This window comes from Hylobates moloch, unplaced genomic scaffold (genome assembly GCF_009828535.3).
Source record: "Hylobates moloch isolate HMO894 unplaced genomic scaffold, HMol_V3 SCAFFOLD_1, whole genome shotgun sequence".
Taxonomy (NCBI): Eukaryota; Metazoa; Chordata; class Mammalia; order Primates; family Hylobatidae; genus Hylobates; species Hylobates moloch.
This window is the reverse complement of record NW_026652276.1, coordinates 10505495-10530384: the sequence shown is the minus strand read 5'-3', so window position 1 is coordinate 10530384 and position 24890 is coordinate 10505495. Positions and strand designations below refer to the sequence as shown.

Sequence of the window (24890 nt, the reverse complement as noted above, 5' to 3'; positions counted from 1 at the left end):
CTTGGAGAAATGAACAGAATCCAACAATATCCCAAAGGGAAGTAACTGCAGCAGCAGCATGTTTTCCCTAGAAGGTGTAGGGCGGCATGAGTAAGGGTAGAGTTCTTTTAATTTAATTTATTTTAATTATTTTAATATTTAACTTTTACCTTGAACTAGTCAACTGGGGTCTTCAAAGACATATGGAGTACCCGTTCTTATCAAGCATTTTCCATTCCAAAGTAGGAATTCCAGTCTTCCGTTTGTAGCATCAAGTGTTATTTTTCCATGGTCAATCATTTTTGCCACAACTATTCACTTTTGAGTAAGGTGAGAAAAAGCGTAGTTAATATGAAGTTGGTGGCCCCAGGTGGGGCACTTGCCTCAGTTTTGCCTTTGTTACTACATTTCGAAAGCTGCTTAAATAATGATGCTGGAAAGGGCCTGTGATGCGCGTCATCTCTCTGGTGAGTATTGATGGCATAACCCTCAGTTCCCAGCAGGTGGAGTGTGACTACAGGAGATCTTGTTCCATGCGCCAGCACATTTGCCCTTTCAAAGCAGAGTCATGTCAGAGAGGATTTCAGAACTTCCTGCCATTGCTTTTTCCTGTTTCTTTTTAGGGAGTGAAACTCTTTTAAAGAAAGGAAGCATTAATTAGTAAATTATTTAGCTCTTTGCTCACCAGGGAGTTGGCAGATGAGCAATGGGGTTTGTCAGCCTCAGGGAGAGCTTGGGTTTGGGTTTGTCACTCAAGATGGCTTTGGCAGCGTCAGCCTTTGAGAAGGCTTCGGATGCTTGATTTTGCTCTTGGTAGCCTCAGGCATCCCCACTTTAGCCGTTCTAAGTGTGCGACTGGTTCTACCAGCCATGCTGACCCTTCTGTCGCTCAGAGGGGACAGGCCCTGCTGACCCTTCATGGAGGAGCAGGGCTACAGATATGGCCCCATGGGATCAACCTAGACTGCTCCAAGGGTCGCAGGAGCACCCTGAGTCTTGGGGCTCCCCAAGGTTTCCCTGGCCCCAGTACAGTATGTGGAGGAAGAGTCCCAGCCTGCATCCTCAGCTCCGCAGGCCTGCTCTCTCAGTGCTAGCCTAGGCCCAGGCCTTGGCCACGATGCGTCCCGGGCCAGTTTGCTCACATCTAACACAGCTGGCATCTTCAACTGGGCTGGGACTTTGGATCTTGCCCTGCAGCTCCTGGAAATACACCTCAGCCCACTGTTCCATTGCTGCCTTACAGACCATCCCGACTTGGTGGCACAAAGCAACGACATTCACTTATAATGGCGCTGATGACCCTGCATGGTCTGGGAGCTGTGGGCTCAGTTAAGCTGTTCTCCCTCAGCATGTCTCTCAGGTGCAGTCAGGCGGAGCGGGGTGGGGCCAACTCCAAGGCACTCACACGCAGAGTGGTGGTCGGTGCTGGCTGTCACATGGGGTGTCAGCAGAGGCCCTTGACGAGAACACCTGCGTGGCCTTTCCTTGTGGCCTGGGCTTCCTCCAGGCATGTTGCCTAGTTTCCAAGGGTGAATGTCCCCAGAGAGAGCCAGGAGGAAGCTGTTATCACTTTTTCTAACCCAGCCTCTGAAGTAAGTCAGTCATTTCTGCTGCATTCTGTTTCTTGCAAGTGAATTCCTAAGGCCCCCTCACCTTCAGAGAAAGGAAATTACATTCCTCTTCTTGATGGGAAGGAGGGTGTGTTAAAGACTACAGGCATTTTAAAACCACCACCATACCCTGCATCTCTGCCTTAGTTGTTAGTTCAATCTGCCAAGTCGCTGTTCTGAACTAGCCTTTGGACCCCCAGGCAGTGTCGGGGGAAGGTGGTGAGAAACTTCTCTCTGGTTCCTGAGTTTCTGCAGCTCATGTCCGCCGGGCATACACTGCATTTTTGAGCATAGCTTTCTTCTGGGAGCATTATGTCAATCTGATAAGTGGCCCAGTTTTTCAGATCAAATAAACACGGGAAGGGAAATGCAAATAAAAGAAGTATGTTTCTCTACAGGTTTTTAATGTTGGAATTTCAGTAAGGAGACCAGTTTTTAAGTCTTCTTTAGGGTCAATTTTAACTGAGTTTTCTGGAACACGCAGAATGGCTGTGGATTTGAGTCTAGCAAGCAAAGTGCGTCTGTGGCGGAGTGAACTCTGTAATGTGGTGTTGCTATGGAGATTGGAGATTCGCATTTTGGGCCCAGGCATGACAGTCATTTGTCACCCCCTCGTCCCCTCATCCTGCAGCTAAGGCTGCAGTAACCAAAGGCACAGACATGCCCCCAGTTTAATTTAATTCTAGACTCAGGCATTGTTTTAAATGAAGTGGTTGCGTGATATCATTGTTCTGTGTGTCTTGATAGGAAGTTTTCACGGTTAAGTGAGATTGCCAGAAGCTTTTAAAGAAGGCAGGAAAGGTACTTGCAACAGAAACTTCTCTCAAAAGGAATTACATTTGAAATGTTGTGTGGAATAAAAACAGGTTGACAATATAATAACATCGGATTATTATTTTCACCTAGTCTCTTAAAAAGGATATAGAAATAGTATCTTTTGGCATTTCTAGCATGAATTGATTCAACCCTTTCAGAAAATGAGCAGTTGATCATTTTTCTGGAGTTTGGAGCCTTAAATAGTATTTTTAAAAAATGACTCATATTCGTAAGTTATATTATAACTTTCTTCAGTATCTGTGGATTAGCAAAGTAGCAAAGAGGTAATTTTTATCTCAATACAAACAGGAAAGAGTATATCATTATAAAAAGAGTGGTTAATTTTAGCTTTTCATAGTGGGTGAGAAAAACAATTCCATATTTAAAAGTTGATCATTTTGTCTTGAGCAGCCAATTAAAATCTCATTTACCCTTTAAAAAAAAGGGCAGTGCCCTACGTGATGTAGAAAGGTTAAAAAAGAAAGCTTGAGTGGCGGGGGAGAGATTTACATCACTGTTATGTCAGTAGTTTTGGATATGAAGAGTCTCAATAAATTTCACTGGCATGACTAAGATGGTTTTATTAAACTAACATGGAGGTTATAATAAGACATCTCCATTAAAAGCTGAGGTCTTGCCACTAGGCATGGTGGCTCATGCCCGTAATCCCAGCACTGTGGGAGGCTGAAGTGGGAGGATAGCTTGAGGCCAGGAGTTTGTGACCAGCCTGGCCAACATAGTGAGACCTTATTGCTACAAAAACTAAAAAAAAATTAACCAAGCGTGGCGACCCACATCTGATGTCCCAGCTACTCAGGAGGCTGAGATGGAAGGATGGTTTCAGCCCAGGAGTTGCAGCGAGCTATGATCACACCACTGCACTAGTCTAGGTGGCAAAGCCAGACTCCATCTCAAAAAATAAAAAATAAGAAAAAGAAATTGAGATCTTGCATGGCAAGGCATCTTGGCTTAGTTGTTCTTGTCTCATAAAACTTTTGACAGGGAAAATAGAAAGTCCTGTTTAATGCTCTGAAATAAAGCTGATGTGTTTGAGCTGTCACCTACATAGCTTCTAGTCATGGACAGGTCTTGTTTGTAGCTAGTTAAGGTATCTGCAAGATGATGTCTCTGGGTAGCAGGTTCTCCTCCTAAAGAGTATACAGTTGTCCGTCAGTATCTATAGGGATTTCTTCCAGGACCCCCACAAAAAACTAAAATCAACAGATGCTCAAGTCCTTTATATAAAATGGCATGGTATTTGCATACAACCTACACACATCCTCCCATATACATTAAATCATCTCTGGATTACCTATACCTAATACAGTATAAATGCTGTGTATATTGTTGTTATACCATTTTGTTTACGACATGAAAATGATATGGAAAAAAGTCTGTCTGTGTTCAGTACAGGTGCTTCTTTTCCCGACTATTTTCAACCTGAGGTGGTTGAATCCACAGATGCAGTACCCATGGATATGGAGTGCTGACTGTATTTGAAAATGGTTACAAACATTTCAGTCCTATTGCCTGCTTCTTTCTTTCCAATAGGCTGCAGGCAGTTAGGCCTTTTATCCCGGAGATGTGCCACACTTCGAAATTGTCGTAAATTCTGATTCTGGGTTCCCAAGGCAAAAGTTCCACAGATAATCTCTTATGTTTAGTAAATTGCAGAATGAAATTCCGGGGGGAAGGGTTCCTTTGTGCAGTCCAGAGGGACTGCTTTGGGGACATTCACATTGGTGATTTGGGAGGTCATTGAGCCTAGCTAATGGGTTTTGGTACTTGATTCATCATGTACCACTTGGTCTGTGTTGAGAAAGTTTGCATAGATGTTCTCCAATACTTACTACTGCAATATGGGATTGTGGATAGTATTCTGTAGAATTTTCATCTTTGGAAGTTTTAGCCTATCTAATTTTGAACTATATATATATATATGAAAAACTTTATTTGTATTTGTTTATTTTTTTGAGACAGCGCTGTTGCCCAGGCTGGAGTGCCGTGGCATGATCTTGGCTCACTGCAACCTCTGCCTCCTGGGTTCATGCGATTCTAGTGCCTCAACCACCTGAGTAGCTGGGATTACAGGCGCGTGCCACCATGCCCGGCTAATTTTTGTACTTTTAGTAGAGACGGGATTTCACCACGTTGGCCAGGCTGGTCTCAAAATCCTGGCTTCAAGCAATTCGACCGCCTTGGCTTCCCAAAATGCTGGGATTATAGATATGAGCCACCATGCCCCACCTGAAAAAAAAATTTTTTTTTTTTTTTTTGAGATGAAGTCTGGCTTGGTCGCCCAGCCTGGAGTGCAGTGGCGTGATCTTGGCTCGCTGCAACCTCCTGCCCCCGGGTTCAAGCAATTGTCCTGCCTCAGCCTCCCGAGTAGCTGGGATTACAAGAGTGCGCCACCACGCCCTGCTAATTTTTGTATGTTTAGTAGCGACAGGGTTTCCCCATGTTGGCCAGGCTTGTGTCGAACTCCTGACCTCAGGTGATCTGTCTGCCTTGGCCTCCCAAAATGCTGGCATTACAGGCATGAGCCACTGTTCCCAGCTGAAAACCTGTAATAATAGCACAAATTTAACACATTCCTTTTTTTTTTTTTTTTTTTTTTTTTGAGATGGAGTCTTGCTCTGTCACCAGGCTGGAGTGCAGTGGTGCAATCTCAGCTCACTACAACCTCCATCTCCCTGGTTCAAGCGATTCTACTGCCTCAGCCTCCCGAGTAGCTGGGACTACAGGTGTGCACCACCACGCCCTGCTAATTTTTGTATTTTTTGTATAGATGGGGTTTCACCATGTTGGCCAGAATGGTCTTGATCTCTTGAACTCGTGATCCACCCGCCTCGGCCTCCCAAAGTGCTGGGATTACAGGAGTGAGCCACCGTGCCCGGCCAAATTTATCACGTTCTAAGAGGCAGAAGGTTATGACCCCCTTTGCCTAATAATGTTTAAGGAGAATCTTGATAAATGATTTTCAGGGACATTCTCAGGGGATTCAAGTACTGGATGTAAATTCATGCCAGGTGACTTTTTTTTTTTTTTGAGACAGAGTTTTGCTCTTGTTGCCCTGGCTGGAGTACAATGGCGTGATCTCGGCTCACTGCAACCTTTGCCTCCCAGGTTCAAGCAATTCTCCTGCCTCAGCCTCCCAAGTAGCTGGGATTACAAGCATGCACCACCACAGCTGGCTAATTTTGTATTTTTAGTGGAGATGGGGTTTCACCATATTGGCCAGGCTGGTCTTGAACTGCTGACCTCAGGTGATCCACCTGCCTTGGCCTCCCAAAGTGCTGGGATTACAGGTATGAGCCACTGTGCCTGGCCTTTGCCAGGTGATTTTTTAAAGTTATCTTTCAAAACTGAGATTTGTGGATGTTGAATAATAATAATAATTCATTATCTTTGATATTTTGCGTTTTTAATTATTTATTTATTTATTTATTTATTTTTGAGACAGAGTCTCACTCTGTCACCCAGGCTGGAGTGCAGTGGCGTGATCTCAGCTCACTGTAAGCACCACCTGCTGGGTTCAAGCAATTCTCTTGCCTCGGTCTACTGAGTAGCTGGGACTACAGGTGCGTGCCACCACACCTGGCTAATTTTTGTATTTTTAGTAGAGACGGGGTTTCACCGTGTTGGCCAGGCTAGTCTCGAACTCCTGATCTCAAGTGATCCACTCGCCTTAGCCTCCCAAAGTGCTGGGATTACAGGCGTGAGCCACCGCGCCCAGCTGAAGATATTTTGGGTTTTAATAGTAAAAATATTTTACTTCTGTAGATAAACAGTAATCAAACATGAAGGTTTTTGAAGTACAATTTGAATGTAGGTTTTTAGAACACAAATTAGGAAGAATGGTTAACTTAGGTTATCTCAAACCCGTGATGTGCACCAGATCCATTTGAGGAGTTTGTTGACTATATAGACACTCAGACCCCACTCAGTGTCTATAAAATCAGAATCTCTGGGAGTGAGGCCTGGTCATCTTTATTTGTGGGTGATTCTGATGTATTTCAGAGCTTGCATGCCACTGCTTTAGGATGGAACCTTTCTGCCACTTTTAAAAGTTATCTACTTGTGGCCGGGCGCGGTGGCTCATGCCTGTAATCCCAGCACTTTGGGGGGCCGAGGCAGGTGGATCACCTGAGGTCAGGAGTTCAAGACCAGCCTGACCAACATGAAGAAACCCCATCTGTACTAAAAATAAAAACTTAGCCGGGCATGGTGGCACATGCCTCTAATCCCAGCTACTCGGGAGGCTGAATCAGGAGAATCGCTTGAACCTGGGAGGCGGAGGTTGCAGTGAGCCAAGATCACGCCATTGCACTCCAGCCTGGGCAACAAGAGCAAAACTCCATCTCAAAAAAAAAAGTTATCTACTTGTATAGAAATGTATTTACAAAGTCTTTCACCCCTTTCCATGAAATGAAATAGTGGTAATAGCCACCACTATATAACCTGCTCTGGGCCAGCCATTGTGCTAGGCATGTTGAGTGTCTTTTTTTAAATTTAATCTTCACAATAACCCATCAAGGCAATTATTGTCTCCATTTTATAGGTTAAGAAATGAGAATTACAGAGTTAAATATTTTATCTGTGGTTACCCAGCAAAAAAGTAATAGAGTAGGGATTTGAGCCTAGGTCTTTATAATTTTAAAGTATCTCTCCATATGCTTCAAACCTGTTCTACAATGAAGACTTCAAATATTATATAGTACTTGGATCAGGACAATAGTGAGTTACTCTGGGTTTGGGGCACTGTTACCTCCTTTCTCCAAAGTGTGACCTTCAAGAAAGAGGGAAGGTGGTACAGGCAAAGAAGTGCCAACACCGATGAGGATTTGCCTATTCCTGCCAAGACCAAGGTGGCTTGGCTTCAGTGTCTTTAGGGCTGCCCATGGGGGAATTCCAAGCAGAGAATCCTAGAGCCTTCTAAGCTACTTGCTGTAAGGCCTGGTGGGAGTGGTTTTATGCCTTATCAAACTGGCAGAATGATGGAATCTCTTCTCCTTCTGGATTCTTGTTTTTCCTAGCATGAGTCAAGCAGCCCAAAGTTTTATTTAAAGAAGTGTCCTGCAGATATGAATCGTCCCCCAGACAACTTCATAATACAAAACAGAGACACAGATTTGATTCAGGCATTTTATGAGCTCAGTATAGAATAAAACATTCTTTTCTTTCTTTTTGAGACAGAGTCTCACTCTGTTGCCCAGTTGCCCAGGCTGAAGGACAGTGGCGCGATCTTGGCTCACTGCAACTGCTGCCTCCCAGGTTCAAGCGATTCTTGTGCCTCAGCCTCCTGAGTAGCTGGGATTATAGGCAAGCACCACCATGCCTGGCAAATTTTTGTATTTTTTTAGTAGAGATGGGATTTTGCCATGTTGCCCAGGCTGGTCTCCAACTCCTGGCCTCAAGTGATCTGCCTGCCTCGGCCTCCCAAAGTGTTGGGATTACAGGCGTGAGCCACCACCAGCCCTAGACATGTTTATTTTCTTAGACCTAGAAGAACTAAAAGAAATTGCATGAGGTTCAGTCAAGGGAATAGATTTTCTTAGGAAACCCAGTGAGGATTGAGTTGAACTTCCCGAAAAGGAAATTTTAAGTCAGTGGTTACAAAGCACTATGTAAATAAATGTGGCATAAAATGGAAGTAAGTGTGAAACACAAATAGTGTCAAATTTATTGTTACAACAAAACATTCTGACAATAAGTATGGTGGTTCTTTGAGAATAATACAATTATTTTTCATACTGTGGATTTTTATCGATGTTGTTTGTTTTAACTGTCTTCCTAGAAATGTTGCAGCAGCTCCACCAGCAGCTGGTTGAAGCTGAACGTAGGTCAATGACATACCTCAAACGATACAATAAGATCCAGGCCGACTACCACAATCTCATTGGAGTCACAGCAGAGCTGGTGGATTCCCTAGAGGCCACAGTCAGCGGCAAGATGGTAAAGAAGATCCCCAGTTGTGTGTATGTCTGTTTGGCAATGAAGAAGGCTTATGGGCATGGACTATGTTGATATGGCAGATGGAACCTGCCTCTCTCCATTCCAAGCCAGTGGCACCTGCTGCTCTATTTCCAAAAGCCAACATGCATGAAGGAGATAAAGCTGATAATTTTTACTGTTTTTATCAAGCTGCTTGCAGTGTTTTATCCATTTTTCTTAACATACTATCTGCCATGTCTTTATTTCTCTGCTTTATTCTTTTTTTTTTTTTGAGACGGAGTTTTGCTCTTGTTGCCCAGGTTGGAGTGCAATGGCGTGATCTTGGCTCACTGCAACCTCCGCCTCCCAGATTCAAGTGATTCTCCTGCCTCAGCCTCCCAAGTAGCTGGGATTACAGGCATGTGCCACCACACCCAGCTAATTTTGTATTTTTAGTAGAGCCATGTTGGTCAGGCTGCTCTCAAACTCCTGACCTCAGGTGATCCGCCAGCCTTGGCCTCCCAAAGTGCTGGTATTACAAGTGTGAGCCACTGTGCCTGGCCCTTTTTAAAAAATATATTTTTCAAAAAATTGAGACAGGGTCTTGCTTTGTTGCCCAGGTTGATTTTGAACACCTGGGCTCAGGTGATCCTCCCACCTTGGCCTCCCAAAGTCCTGGGGATTACAGGTGTGAGCCATCGCACCCAGCCTCTACCTTATTAATATTAGCAAAGGATAAATTGTCTGGCAACAGAAAAATATGTGCTAGCAAAAAAATGAGGGGGACGTGCCCTGCTGTCATATAGGAAAGCCACTGATTTTCTAATATTGGTTTTGTATCCAGCTACCTTTCTGAATCCCATTAATCTTGGGTTTTTTGATTGATTCTTCTGTATTCTAGATTGACAGTCATGTTATCATCAAATAATATTTGTGTTTTGCTTTTAAAATTTATCTTAACCTTTTTTTCTTAGTACATTGGCTATGGCCTATGGGATATTGTTGAATAATGTCATCATGGGCATCTTTATCTCATTCCTGACTTTTTATAAAGTACAATAAAATCTATTTGTGGACATACAGATATTTTAAAAATTGAAGTAACTGTAGATTCACACTGCAGTTATAAAAAATAATTCAGGCCAGGCACAGTGGCTCACACCTGTAATCCCAGCACTTTGGAAGGCTGAGGCGGGAGGATCACTTGAGGCCAGAAGTTTGAAACTACTCTGGGCAATATGGTGAGACCTCTGTCACTAAAAATATTATACAATTAAAAATAAAATTAGCCAGGCATGGTGTCTCACACCTGTAATGTCAGCACTTTGGAAGGCTCAGGTGGGCAGATCAGCTGAGGTCAGGAGTTCAAGACCAGAGCCCTGGCCAACATGGCGAAACCCTGTCTCTACTAAAAATACAAAAATTCGCCAGGTGTAGTGGAGCACATCTGTAATCCCAGCTACTCGGGAGGCTGAGGCGGGAGGATCTCTTGAACCTGGCTGGCAGAGGTTGCAGTGAGCCAAGATTGCACTCCAGCCTGGGCAACAGCGTGAAACTGTCTCAAATAAATTAATTTAATTTAATTTAAAAAAAGATAGGTCAGAGGAGGAAAGCTGGACTCTTTTTTTTTTTTTTTTTTGAGACGGAGTCTCGCTCTGTCGCCCAGGCTGGAGTGCAGTGGCGCAATCTCGGCTCACTGCAAGCTCCGCCTCCCGAGTTCACGCCATTCTCCTGCTTCAGCCTCTCCGAGTAGCTGGGACTACAGGCGCCCGCCACCATGCCCGGCTAATTTTTTGTGTTTTTAGTAGAGACGGGGTTTCACCGTGGTCTCGATCTCCTGACCTCGTGATCCGCCCACCTCGGCCTCCCAAAGTGCTGGGATTACAAGCGTGAGCCACCGCGCCCGGCCGAAAGCTGGACTCTTTACTAGCCTTCCTAATGTAAAAGAACCGCGTTGTCTCGGTAAAAGATTGAAACAATTCAGAGAAGCGTGTAGTAAGGAGCAAAAGCTCCTTCACCACAATGCTGTAGATTCATTTCCTTATTGATGTTCAAGACTGACATTGTCTTGTGTATTATTTTAGAACATTTCTGTGCATATGCATGTGTGTGTGTGTGTGTGTACACATGCATACAGCATTTGTGTGTGTCTGTGTGTATGTGTGTGTGTGTACACACATGCATACAGCATTTGTACCCTTAGTTGGGATCATATGATTCATTACTCTTCTGAACCTTGCTATTTCTCTTTCGATATATCTTGGAGATCTTTCCATATGACCAGATCCACCTCATTCTTTTTAATTCATATACACAATTGTATTATAAGGGTGAATCATTATCAGATCTCTGGTGATGAACATTTAGACTTTTTGTTTTTTTGTTTGCTATAACAAAAAATGTTGCAGTGAACATCCTTGTGTATACTGTACATCTTGATAAAATTCTAAAAGTGGAATTGCTAGGGCAAAGGTATGGGCATGAGGATTTTGATAGAGGTTGCCAAATTATTTGTCCTAAAATGTCAACAGTGTCTACTCCCCCAGTAGTGTATGAGAGTACCTATTTCTCCACACATGGCAACACCAAATAGGATTAAACTTTGAAATCTTTGTCAGTTTGGTAAGTAAAACTTGGCATTCTGCATATTTTAATTTAGATTTCTTTAATTATGTATGAGGCTGAGTATATTTTCATGTATTATTCTTGGCTATGTATATATATTTTGTTTTGTTTTGTTTTGTTTGTTTGTTTGTTTTGGTCAGCCATCCATTTTCTTTCCTCATTCTCCTGTTTTAAGCAAGAAAGTGACATGATCAGATTGGCTTGTTAGAGAAATGGTTCTGCTAGCAGTTTCAGAAGTTAAAGGAGGAAACAGTTTCAGAACTGAGGGTTTGATCCAAAGTCTCAAAAGCCCCAGAAAACTCCAGAAGAAGAGACCTGAAAAGTATCCAGTGTTTTTGACACTTAGAAGTTCACTGGTTGTGAGCTTTGCCACATGAGTTTCCATGGAGGAACACAAGTGGAAAGTTGGTCACATTGTATTGAAAGTTGAAGGTGGGTTGAGACAGTAAATGCAAGCGGTTCTTTCTAGGACCTTGGCTGTAAAGAGAAGCTGTTGAGAGGGTGATTGATAGATAAGGATCTAGGGTGAAAAGAAGAAGAAAATCTAGGGTAGAAGACGGGGAAGGTATGTTTTTAATATGAAATATATGTGAACATGTTTCTAGTTGTAGGGAAGGAATAAGTATAGAAAGAAAGGTTAAAAATACAAGATGAAAAAGGTATGTTTTTTGTTCGTTTGTTTGAGACAGGGTCTCACTCTGTTGTCTAGCTGGAGTGCAGTGGTGCAATCTCAGCTCACTGCAGCCTCGACCTCCCAGGCTCAAGCCATCCTTTCACCTCAGCCTTCTGAGTAGCTGGGACTACAGGTGTGTGCCACCATGCCTGGCTAATTTTATTTTACTTTTATTAAAGATGATATTTCACTATGTTACCCAGGCAAGTCTCAAACTCCTGAGCTCAAGTGATCTGCCTGCCTCAGCCTCCCAAAGTGCTGGGATTACAGGCATGAGCCACTATGCCAGACCTGAAAAAGGAATGTTTAAATTTTGATACTATAGAAATTTGCTGTAGGAATTCAGAAGGAATGGACTCAGGATAATATAGGAGGTCTGGCCCTGGGATGGGGTTCCTTTTTCTCTGAGTCACTTCACATGTAGCTATGTAACAAAGGATGACAGACCTCTGCCGCAGGATGGACAGAGTCTTTTATGTGGCTGAAGCAGACCAGAAGTTTCTAGCAGATAGGCAGGAGGCCTAGGAGGAGAGAAAAGGGCCCAGCCCTTTCCAGCTCCCCAGGGGTGGAGTAGCCCTGCTTCCCACGCAGTCCAGGGGATGGCCTTCCTCCCATGCAACTGGGTGAGCAAGGGGTGGGAGAGCAGCCGCTTCTACTGCCATGTGGAAGTTCCCCCAGGTGGAATCGTGAAGCTGCGGAAGAGGAGGCTCTTTTTCAATTATCATGCCTAGAAAAAAGTGTGGAAGGATGTACACTTTTTAATAGTCGTTATTCGCAGGGATTGGTTTGTGGGGAAAGGGTGGGATTCAGGAGAGGTTGTGGTACTTGTTCATTGAAATGAGCATACATTATTTTTCTAAAAAGAAAATAGATGAAAAAAATTCCAAGATGACCACTTTCGATGTTGTATGTCAATCCTGAATTCTCGTAGCTGGTGAGAGAGGCACAAGAGATGCTAAAGGAGAATGCAGGATCCAGCAGCGTTGATGGCGACAGCAGCTCAGCCGCACATTGTCAAGCACTGGATAGTTGATTAAAAGCGTTTCCATCACTCATTCAGCAAGCACTGGCCAAGCCACCTGTCATGTGCTAGGCATCTCGGTGACCTCATTTACCTGCTCACTGTGGCTGTTACAGTAAAGGTGTGGAAAGCGAGAGGCAGAGCTGTTGGTCTTCTCGAGTCCAGGACTTAAGCCCTGATCTTCAGATTTGAAGCTTGGCTCTCTTTCCCCCACATTATGGTTGTCCAGTGACTTTGTTACATGAATTTACCAAAATGGTTTAGGATCTGTTTATTCTACATGACAGTGGAGATAGCTGAAGTGGAGTCAGATAATTTGCAGTCTGATGTCTGATGAGCACACCTGCAGTGTGTTAGCACCTTGTTCTGTCAGGGCCGGTGCTTTCACTCCTCCCAAGAGCTCTGATGTTAAAGCAAATGATTATTTTTCTGGCTTATATACCTCATCATCGTGCCTTACAAAAAGCTGTTGAGAGACCACTCTAATAATTGCCAGCGTGCCTCAGGTGTCCCTCAGTGAGTTTCATGCCATCACCAGATGTCTTTGTGTCCTCCTTGCAGATTACCCCTGAGTACCTCCAGAACGTCTGTGTCCGCCTGTTCAGTAACCAGATGCGGCAGAGCCTGGCGCATAGTGTGGACTTCACGAGGCCTGGGACGGTGAGGCTCCGCGCTCAGGGCAGGGTGCCCGTGGTCTATCCCCCCAAATTTAAAAAGAATGTAACTTTAAAAATAGCATGAAAAAATAACATGCAAGAGGCTGCATCTAAGCTGGCTTTTGAAGTCTAGAAACTCCTAGAAGGAAAATAAATCTGTTTTTGAGGCTGGGCGCGGTGGCTCACGCTTGTAATCCCAGCACTTTGGGAGGCCGAGGCGGGCAGATCACGAGGTCAGGAGATCGAGACCACGGTGAAACCCCATCTCTACTAAAAATACAAAAAAAAAAAATTAGCTGGGCATGGTGGCGGGCGCCTGTAGTCCCAGCTACTCGGAGAGGTTGAGGCAGGAGAATGGCATGAACCGGGGAGGCAGAGCTTGCAGTGAGCCAAGATTGCGCCACTGCACTCCAGCCTGGGCGACAGAGCGAGATTCCGTCTCAAAAAAAAAAAAAATCTGTTTTTGAAAAGGGTACAGCTGAAAGCTGGCCTCCTAGGGAGGGTGAGGAGAGAGGCGTGTTCTGCCTACCAGTTGCAGCCATTCAGTGGGGGCTCCCAGGGTTGGGGATCAGTAGGAGTGGATGGAAACTTTATTCTCCTTTTTTAAAAGCACTGCCATAGTGGAAGTTGTGTGGTCTAAAGCAGGGGCACTTTTTTTTTTCCCTAACTTTTTACTTAGAATAATTGCAAAATTGCAAAAGTAGCACAAAGGACACTGGTATACCCTTTACCCAGAGTCACCAGCTGTTAGCATTGGCCTCTTCCTTTTTTGTGTCTCTACACACTCGTGAACATGCACACATACGCACAAAATCTGTTTTCTGAACTATTTGAGGATAAATTATATATATTATGACTCTTTACTCCTAAATACTTCAGTGTGTATTTCTTAAGGTTAGGAATATTCTCTCATATAACTATACAGTTACCAACTTCAGTAAATTTAACATTGATACAGCCTTCTTATCTACCGTCCATTTTCTGATTTTGGTAGTTGAGTCAATGTCCTTCATTGCATTTCTCGTCCTCTGGTCATCTAGGGTCAATTGTCACATTGAGTTGGCACAGCTGTTAGCCTCTTCTAATCTCGAACATTTCCTCAGCCTTTCTTTGAGTTATATGACATTAACATATTAGAAGAATATAATTTTCCCTCTTTAAAAAAAAATAGAACATTTTGCTGGGCACAGTGGCTCACACCTATAATCCCAGCACTTTGGGAGGCCAAGAGTGGGGGTGGATCACCTGATGTCAGGAGTTTGAGACCAGCCTGGCCAACATGGTGAAACCCCATCTCTACTAAAAATACAAAAATTAGCCAGGCGTGGTGGCGGGCACCTGTAGTCCCAGCTACTCAGGAGGCTGAGGCAGGAGAATCACTTGAACCCGGGAGGCAGAGGTTGCAGTGAGCCGAGATCGTGCCATTGCACTCCAGCCTGGGGGACAAGAGCAAGACTTCATCTCAAAAAAAAAAAAAAAAAAAGAACATTTCTCCTTTTGTGTTTGATATTTCCTTATAATTAGATTCAGGTTATGCATCCCTGAATCACCTATGCCAAATATGACATCAGTGATCGTGTGTCCTCCTTAGACTAGCACACCTGAAGGCCCATGGTTTTGAGGCAGGCGTTCTTAACCAGGGGAGACACCATTGTCTCTCGAAGTCTTCAAAGTACAGGAACCCACGGGCCAGGAGCTCACACCAACCTGCTGCCCCATTCACAGGCTGGGTGGGTGAAGCCCTATGAAGCCAGCTGTGTAGATTTGGAATGAGGCTCCTGTGTGATCCTGAGGCACTCCTGTGGGTCAGAGCCACAGCTTTTAAGTAAGGGTTTGCACATTAATGTAATATTAGAGTCTTAATAAACAGAAGCCTTTTTTTTAGTATTTAAAAGAAAATGTATACACTACCTAATTCTGAAGTAGATTTGAAGAAGTTTATTATAATATGAGAAAACAAATATGAGAAACAAGAAGGTAGAAAATAAAAATAAGTAAAGAAATTGTGGTTAAGGGAAAATAAGGGTGGGAAAAATAAAAGTAGGCAAGGGCTAAGGCTGGTACAAAAAATGCATGCTGTGAGTTGCCTCTCCAGAGAGGCAGGCTGCAGACTGGGCTCTGAGCTTTCTAGCAGTCTGTGCAAAAAGGGAAACATGAGCAGTTACATGATTCCCAGTGCTTATAAAGCAGGAGAGGGCAGTTACATAACTTTTATTATGTAATATTTCCTGCATCCAAAACAACGTATGTACTGCATATGCAGGCTAGGAACCATGACAATAAAACAAACACTCACAAGTCTGCCACATGTGGCCTGAAATAGACCATTTCAGTGCTGCTAAAGTTTTCTGCCCCTCAGGCTTCTTCCAAGTAGGTGTATTACTTACATAATTTAAAAACAAATTTAAATGCTTTTTTTTTTTTTTAAACTGGATGGTCAGACAACTGCTTCACACAGTTATTCCTGGTGCTAAGACCCAGGGATAGTCTCTTGGGTCAGCAGTTTCTATGGATCTTCATAGAAAGCACATAGTCATGTGCCGAAGAGCAGGCGGCCTTGACCACTTCCTCTCAGCCTAACAGAAATGTCTCAGAACGGCTGGCTCTGTCAGCTGTTCCACACACGTGGACAGACAAATGGTAGAAGCGGAGTCTTTGGGACAGTGGCCACAGTGATTTTAGTGTGCCAAAATCTTAGAGAATCAGCCATTTTTAAAAGGTCGGTAAAGTCACCATTGGATATGCAAGTCTTAGAAAAGTAACTTCCTCATGAGCCCCTCAGAAGAAGGACTTGAAGCCACATCCCCGAGAATATGGCTGACCCTCTGTCCACTGTCCAGTTAACATTTGGACAGTTAGGAAGCAGAGTGTGCTTACCGAAAACTGTGGCTTTCTCATAGCAATTAGCATGGCAGGATCTGTGTCTACTAGGAGCACTCCTTTCTTCCTCCTTCCCATTTATTTGTTAATTCATCAAAGACTTAGTGTTTTCTAGGTTGAGTTTATAAAATCCCATTGTATCTTATATATACAAGCCATCCTTATATTCCCATCTTCTATAAGAGGAGTGACGTATCCAGTTTATTTAAAACTGATGTTGGTCGGGCACAGTGGTGCACACCTGTAATCCCAACACTGGGAGTCCAAGGTGGGCAGATTGCTTGAGCCTAGCAGTTCGAGGCCAGTCTGGGCAACATGGTGAAAACCCATCTCCACAAAAAAATACAAAAATTAGGCCAGGCGCGGTGGCTTACGCCTGTAATCCCAGCACTTTGGGAGGCCGAGGCGGGCAGATGACAAGGTCAGGAGATCGACACCATCCTGGCTAACATGGTGAAACCCCGTCTCTACTAAAAATACAAAAAAATTAGTTGGGCATGGTTGCGTGCGCCTATAGTCCCCAGCTACTTGGGAGGCTGAGGCAGGAGAATGGGATGAACCCGGGAGGTGGAGCTTGCATTGAGCTGAGATCGTGCCACTGCACTTCAGCCTGGGCGACAGAGCAAGACACCGTCTCAAAAAAAAAAAAAAAATTAGCTGGGCTTGGTGGTGCGTGGCTGTAGCCCCAGCTACTCAGGAGGTGAAGTGGGAGGATCACTTGAGCCCGGGAGGTTGAGGCTACAGCAAGAGGAGATCGCACCACTGCACTCCAGCCTGGGTGACAGAATGAGAGCCTGTCTCAAAAGAAAGAAAAAACTGATGACATGTTATTAAGCACGGTTTAAAAGGGAGCAGGGGTACAACACAGCCGGTTATCCCATGAGAAGTTATCAGTGCCATCTGTCAGGGGACAGTCCTACCACCCCTGACTATTATGTTAGCAGCAAAATACAGACTTTGTCTAACCACTGGAAACCAGGGGAGGGAGGATGAGTTATGTTTAGCTTAGTGATAACCATTCTTCTTCTACTGAATCATTGGCTTAGGAACACGCAATAAAAGCTGCAAAAGCCTTTTACTGTTTCTAGCTGATTTCTCTAACAAGATGATAAAAAGCGGATGGGGGGTCATTGTCAAGGTATAAAAGAGTATTGTTGTTGACTAGGCATGCATATATAAAGTTGATTTACGATATCTGTCTCGAGTTCAGATTTACAATGTGTGAAGAAGGAAGTTAAGAAACAGTTTAGATGCAATGTCCAGTGACTGGACTGATAGGATTTAGGATTTGGAAGGAGAAGAAGATTGCTTGCTTTTTTGCTGATTTTTTAAAGGGATAAATTCTGCTCTAGGGCCCAACAGAAGGCCATCAATTTCAAGATAAATACGTGGCATAGATCAGCCTTCTTCATAGAGCGGTCTTGGGTCAGCTCACTGTCAGGTGCTCTGTTGAGCTTGAGTGTTACTGCTAATTACATACTGTAAAGGAGCTTGGCTGGGCCCTTTCACAAAACCATTGATGTCTATAAAATTTGGTACACTTGATACTGGTTTTTATATCTGGCAGTTAACAAGAATCTGGGCTTCTACCAACTTACTCACTGTCAAAAATTCAAAAGGGCCCATTAAATCGAGCCCTTCTTTCCCCCTGAGTTCTGAACTGATTGAAAAATAGGACAAAAGAGTAAAGGAAAAAGGAGCTGAAAATATCACTGTTGGTATTGACAAAGCTTATATTGGAGAATGTGGGTCTTTTTTTTTTTTTTTTTTTCGAGACAGGGTCTCGCTCTGTTACCCAGGCTGGAGTGCATTGGCACGATCAGGGGCCACTGCTGCCTTGACCTCCTGGGCTCAAGTGGTCCTCCCACCTCAGCTTCCTGAGTAGCTGGGACTATAGGCCTGCACCACCATGCCCAGCTAATTTTTATTTTTCATTTTTGTAGAGATGAGGTCTCACTATGTTGCCCAGGCTGGTCTCAAACTCCTGGGCTCAAGCAGTCCTCCCACTTTGGCCTCCCAAAATGCTGGGATTACAGGTGTGAGCCACCACACCTGGCTGAGAATGTGGATTTTGTTTGTAGGCAGGTGGGGTCCTACTCTTGTGCCTGGGAATTACAGAAGCATTCTTGCACAGTCCTGGACAGCTCTGGCCAAGCCTAGCCTGCTGCCATTGCTGTGGCCACCATGAGGATGGCACGGAGGAGCGGACTTGACACGTCTTCTCTGGTAGGCTCTGTCCAAAGCAGAAGAGGACAGGCAGGGCAGTGATGCCCAGGTCTGCCCCCAGCCTCACAAGTCCTGTTAGTCACCACCTCTCTGGAGAGGAAGGCTCCCACTGACAGAGCACCTCACAGTAGAAACACCACAAGAGGAAAGAAGTGTGGTTCTGCCCTCACCTAGTTCACACCCAGGTTAGCTGTATTCAGAAGGCTGCCCATGTTATCGAAGCTGGCACAGGTATCTGGGCACTCCCAGAGGGTTTATAATGACGGAATTCATTTCTTTGAGGCAAGAGCTGTCCCAGGTGGCCTTTTTACTTTGACTCCACGTATTGCTGCTCCAACCCATTTGTCTCTCTGTAGTCCTTACCTTATCAGAGCCTGTGGCTTGCTGGGATATGAGAGAAATCAGATTTTATATTATCATCAACTTAGTCATAAGAAATAAGGGAGAAAGTTATCCCTCAGGGCACAAGAGGCTGAGTTTTTTGTTTTCTAAGATTACGCAAGTCACACAGGTGTGTTTGTTTGCAGGAAACGCAGTGCTAGGCTGTTCCTGGATGACAGTCTGCTGTCAGGGTTTCACCCGTGGCAGAGCAGCTCCCTGGCTGTGATCTATTGAAAGTCAGCCCTGGGCACAAGGGGTTAGCGTTAGGGTTAGGGCTAGCGTTACGCAAATGTGTTAGCTAGAAAGTGTACCATTTTATCTGTAAATGAAGGAAAACCCATCCCCTCCCTTCACTCAGCGCGTCCTGCCCTCCCGTGGGAACCTGTTGCCTGCGTTTCATATGCATCCTTCTAGAGCCTTTAAGTATATATCATTAATACTTATGTGTATATTTTCTTTATCTTTTAGAGTTCTAATTTGAGAACAGCATTCCTCTATGAGATATTTAGGTGGCTTTTCTGTTTTTTGCTGTTTCTAATGGTGTAGTACACATTTTGCCTGCCAAGAGCCGTTGAAAGTGCCTTCATCGGTCTTTCTCTTCTTCACCGCCTGTTCCCCCTGGGCAAATGTGAATGCAGAGATGCTGGAGAAAAGATGTGCCATGAGAGGGGGCCATTCCACCCACACCAAGCCTCTGCCCTAAGGGCAGGAGTGGGTAGAAAGCAGGCTGACCAGGAGACAGAATCTGGTGCCAACTCCTAAGGTAGAAATTCGAGCTCCTGCCCCCTGGATGAGTCCCAAGTCTGACCTAGTGGCACCTCTGGGTTTGTGGATTCCTTGGATGCGGAGGTTTCCATTTAAATGCATCCTTATTTACAAAGATGGCCCACTTGAGAATTAATGCTCTTTTTCTTCAACAACTCCAGATAAGGCCCCATTGGAAATAAAAGTCAAAACACTTTATTTATTTGGCCTTTATTTTAGGCTCAGCAGGTACATGTGCAGGTTTGTTACATGAGTAAATTACATGTCGCTGGGATTTGGCGCACAGATGAGCTCATCACCCAGGTAGTGAGCATAATCCTGACAGTTAGTTTTTCAAACCTTGCCCCTCCTACCCTCCCCCTGCCAATAGTTCCCAGTATCTGTTATTCTGATCTTTGTGTCCTTTAGTGCTCAGTGTTTAGCTTCCACTTAGAAGTAAGAGCGTGCGGTATTAGGTTTTCTTTTCCTGTGTTAATTCGCTTAGGATGATGGCCTCCAGCTGCATCCATGTCGCTACAAAGGACATGCTTTTGTTCTTTTTTATGGTTTCGTAGTATTCCATTGTATATATGTACCACATTTTCCTTATCCAGTTCACTGCTGATGGGCACCTGCGTTGATTCCATGTCTTTGCTATTGTGGATAGTGCTGCCATGAACATATGAGTACATGTGTCTTTTTGGTAGAACAATTTATTTTCCTTTGGGTATAGAATTGCTGGGTCAAATGGTAGTTCTGTTTGAAGTTCTTGAGAAACTTCCAAACTGCTTTTCACAGTGGCTAAACTAACTTACATTCCCACGAACACATACAAAGCTTTTTTTGTTTTTGTTTTTGAGACAGGGTCTTGCTTTGTCGCCCAAGCTCACTGCAGCTTCAACCTCCTGGGCTCAGGTGTTCCTTCTACCTCAGTTTCCCAAGCAGCTGGGACTACAGATACACGTCACCACGCTTGGCTAATTTTTTTTTTTTTTTTTTTTTTTGAGATGGAGTCTCGCTCCGTCACCCAGGCTGGAGTGCAGTGGCACGGTCTCGGCTCACTGCCAGCTCTGCCTCCTGGGTTCACGCCATTCTCCTGCCTCAGCCTCAGCCTCCTGAGTAGCTGGGACTACAGGTGCCCACCACCACGCCCAGCTAATTTTTTGTATTTTTAGTAGAGACGGGGTTTCACCGTGTTAGCCAGGATGGTCTCGATCTCTTGACCTCGTGATCCTCCTGCCTCGGCCTCCCAAAGTGCTGGGATTATAAACGTGAGCCAACATGCCCAACCTTGTGATTTTAATTTGCATTAAAATGGTTTTGATTTTGTGATGGATGCTATAGCATTAAATGTAAAAAGACCCAGGACATGTGGCTCCTATAAGGCACCTGCTTCCATCTCAGCCATCTTTGTCAGCAGCTTCCTGTTGTGTGGCTTGTGGCTCTGGCTTGAAGCTCAGCATCTTCAGCCCTTGCCTTCTCCCCAGTGTGATTTTCTTACATCTTGGCAAATTCCTATGCTTTCCCCACATTGCCGCCATGTGTCCAGGCCATCTTCCTTGGTGCAATGCCCTGCGTACTGAGGAGTCTCCCAGCCAGCACCCCTGACCCTGCTATACCTTATATACAAATGCCTGTTGCATACCCAGACCAACCTGGTGATGAGAGGGTTTAACACCTTTGTAGGCCGGGTGCAGTGGCTCAGGCATGTAATCCCAGCACTTTGGGAGGCCGAGGCAGGCAGATTACTTGAGGTCAGGAGTTTGAGACCAGCCTGGCCAGCATGACAAAACCCCGTCTCTACTAAAAATACAAAAATTAGCCAAGCGTGGTGGTGCACACCTGTAATCCCAGCTACTTGGGAGACTGAGGCATGAGAATCACTTGAACCTGGGGGCAGAGGTTGCAGTGAACTGAGATCACGCCATTGCACTCCAGCCTGGGCAACAGAGCAAGACTCTGTCTCAAAAAAGAAAACACCTTTGTATTAATATCTCAACCAGTGAGTAGAGCTGTGACCAGCCATCAGCTGAGACCTTTCTCAAGCTCCAAACCCAGACTTCTGGCCTCCCCATGAATGCCTGACAGCTTCACCAGATTTGTGTCCAAATCGGGCTCAACTTTTCCTCCACACAGGTGGTCTCCCCTCCTGAATTTCCTATCTCAGTGAAAGATACTCCAGGGAACACCTGGGAAGCGTCTGAGGTTTTTCTCTGTCCTTTGCCTGGTAATGGGATCTGAAAGAGCTTCCTCCCTCCCTGCCCACATTGCTGCTGTTTTTGTGTTTGTTCAGGCTCTCCATAGTTCCCTCCTGGCTTAATGTCACATTTCCTAACTGGTCTTAAAGCTCTTACCTTACTGGTCATTTGTCACATGGGATCTGAAGTGGCCTTTCTGGTTGTGTCTTGTTTATTTGTACCCTTCATGTTCCAGGAAGGACTCAGGTGTCTTACAGGCATCCGATCATATTACTGTCTTTTTCAACACCGTTATCACCTTAGGGTGAAGTGGTTTTCATCTCGTGCAAGTGCCCCTTCTCGTTAAAAAGCTGGCAAGGCCAGACGTGGTGGCTTACACCTGTAATCCCAGCCTTTGGGAGGCCGAGGCGGGCGGATCACGAGGTCAGGAGTTCGAGACCAGCCTGACCAACATGGTGAAACCCCGTCTCTACTAAAAATACAAAAATTAGCCAGGCGTGGTGGCGCACACCTATCATCCTAGCTACTCAGGAGGCTGAGGCAGAAGATTTGCTTGAACCCAGGAGGCGGAGGTTGCAGTGAGCCGAGATCATGCCACTGCACTCCAGCCTGGGCAACAGAACGAGATTCTGTCTCAAAAAAAAAAAAAAAGCTGGCCATAGCAGCCACTTCCCCATCTGATGGGGATGTGCCTCTGGCTTGGGCCTCCGTCGCCTCTCCAGTCCCCTGGCTGAGGTATTGCCTCAAGGGTTCCATTGTGGGCATTTGAACCTCTGTTGAGATCAAGGGGCCCTACCTTCATTACTCACGTGCACCGTGAACAGCCTGCCCAGCCACAACGCTCTGTTAGTCCATGTGAGTAGGGAGAGAGGAAGGGGTTGGCAGAAATAGCCTCATCTTCGGGGGCTCACTGGCAGCCTCTGCTGGGGTCTAGCCCCCACACTTACTTTCTGCCCCTCACTGGCCCGCACACCCCTGCCCCATCCTGCTGCTGTCTCTACTTAGAGCAGTATTTTCCAAAGTCTATGCCCACAAATGCCCATCCCGCAGGATTTCCCTGCCCCACAGCCAAACAGCCTGGGAGTTAATAAGCTTGTGAACTGCTGTACAGTGAGATTCCCAGCACAGCAGCACACAGGAGACTCCCGAGAAGTCCCACGGAAGAACTGTTCCCCTTGCGGAATCCAGTCTCCAGTTAGATCGGACCCAGGAACGCTTTCTTTACCTGACACCTCCTGCTGGTTTGTCTTAGGAAGTCCCCATCCTGCTAGTCACCAAGAGCTGTCCCAGGCTTGGTGTGGCCCCACTGCCCACCTCCCCACATCATGACACCAGCCAGGGAGAGCAGCTACTCTGAGAGGCAGGCCCCAGGTCCTCCTGTGGCTGAGAAGGGATGGATGGGGGCAGAAATGCAGCTGTTTCCCCTTGGCTTAGGTAGGCATTTATTTTTCCTACCCAAAGGTTCCAGAGAACCTAAAAGGGAGCACGGGGCAAGTGCTCAGTGAATAATTGATGGATTACTACATGAGTTGTTCCACTGTTCTTCACCTGCATCCTAAAAAGGGGTGCGCCTGCATTTGACCCAGCCTTCTTCAGATGGGAGAATACCACCCACCTGTGCACACCTCCACGGGAGGGAGACCACCGCCCACCCGTGCACACCTCCACGGGAGGGAGACCACCACTGTGATTGGGAGCACACCACTGTGATTGGGAGCACAGTCCTTTTTCTGATGCCCCAGGCCTGCCAGGTCTTTCCCTGAGCTCTCAGCATGAAATCCTAGAAATCAGACAGCACTCACTTGGGCTGGAGTGGGCTGGAGTCAGAGCCTCCATAGCAGGTGGAGTCCACCCTGTGTTCAGAACTCATTATTAGCTCAGTGAGGGAAATGTTTCTGACTAGTGATTGGTGATTCTGACTGTGCTGGATGGTTTGGGGCTTGTGATTGTTGATGTCTTTGTTGTAGGGCTGTCTGTTGCACTGTGGGTTGGTTAGCAGCATTCTTGGCAGTCCTCCATTAGATGCCAGTAGCGCTACTCCCGCTATTAACCCAAAATGTCTCCAGACATTGCCACATATCCCCTATGGGCAAAACCACTCCCAGCTGAGAAGCACTAGAGGGAAAGAAAACATGGTTAGTGCACAGTGTGGAAAATGCTGCCGCGCACTCTGCAGAGAACGCAGGGGATGCTGAGGAAAATCAGTGCCGGCCCATGCTCCCAGAGGGGAGGGTAGACGGCGATGCTGGAAATGGTTCCTGAGAGCATGGAAGGCCAGGGAAGATCGGAGCTATCTTGGAGGATGGGGAGTGAAGGAGGCTGAAGGGGGCAAGGGGCTGCCAGGGAGAGGAGCTGGTGACTAGAGCCTTGCGGGGGCCTGGGTTGAGGCTGAGCAGATGCGATTTTTACAAAGACCCCTGTGCTGAGTGTGGAAGGAGGGCTGGGGGAGAGACCTGAAGCAGAGGAATGGGCAGAGCAAATGTGGGCTTTGGGACCCGACTACCTGATTAGATTCTTGTTCTAGGGGAAGTTGCTCAGTCCCTGTGTTTGCTGATCTGAAAGGAAATGACAGTGCATGAAATGAGTTAATATGTGTAAAGTTCCTACAATGGCATGCCTGGTGACTAGTGAGCCCTCAATAGATGTCAGTGAGTACATCCTTACTAAGCTAACGTGGTAGTTCAGAGGAGAGAAGAAGTCCTGAACGAAGCCCCTGGCACAAGGATTGGAGAGAAGGTAGCAGCTGTGGGATGGAATCAGTAGGACCTGATACTTTGGGGGATGTAGAGAGTGAAGAGGCCACTTTTTTCTTTTCTTTTTCTCTTTCTTTTGAGATGGAGTCTGGCTCTGTCGCCCAGGCTGGAGTGCAGTGGTGCGATCTTGGCTCACTGCAACCTCCGCTCCCCGCATTCAAGCGATTCTTCTGCTTCAGCCTCCCGAGTAGCTGGGACTACGGGTGCCCGCCACCACGCCCAGCTAATTTTTGTATTTTTAGTAGAGATGGGGTTTCACCATATTTGCCAAGCTAGTCTCGAACACCTGACCTTGTGATTCACCTGCCTTAGCCTCCCAAAGTGCTGGGATTACAGGTGTGAACCACTGCACCTGGCCTGGCCACTCTTAACTAATTTAATTCCTTAACAATCC

At 45.6% G+C, this 24890-nt stretch overlaps 1 protein-coding gene across 6 annotated transcripts in view; it reads left to right on the top strand.

Moving 5' to 3' along the window:
* The window catches only part of ARMC9 (armadillo repeat containing 9), a 168847-nt gene that overhangs the window by 29691 nt on the left and 114266 nt on the right, over positions 1-24890 (top strand). For all 6 annotated transcript variants that reach the window (XM_058437383.1, XM_032753920.2, XM_032753916.2 and 3 more), the window contains 2 exons: positions 8203-8360; positions 13220-13318. In XM_058437383.1, the coding sequence (XP_058293366.1) occupies positions 8203-8360; positions 13220-13318 (257 nt within the window). The remainder of the gene's footprint in view (positions 1-8202; positions 8361-13219; positions 13319-24890) is intronic.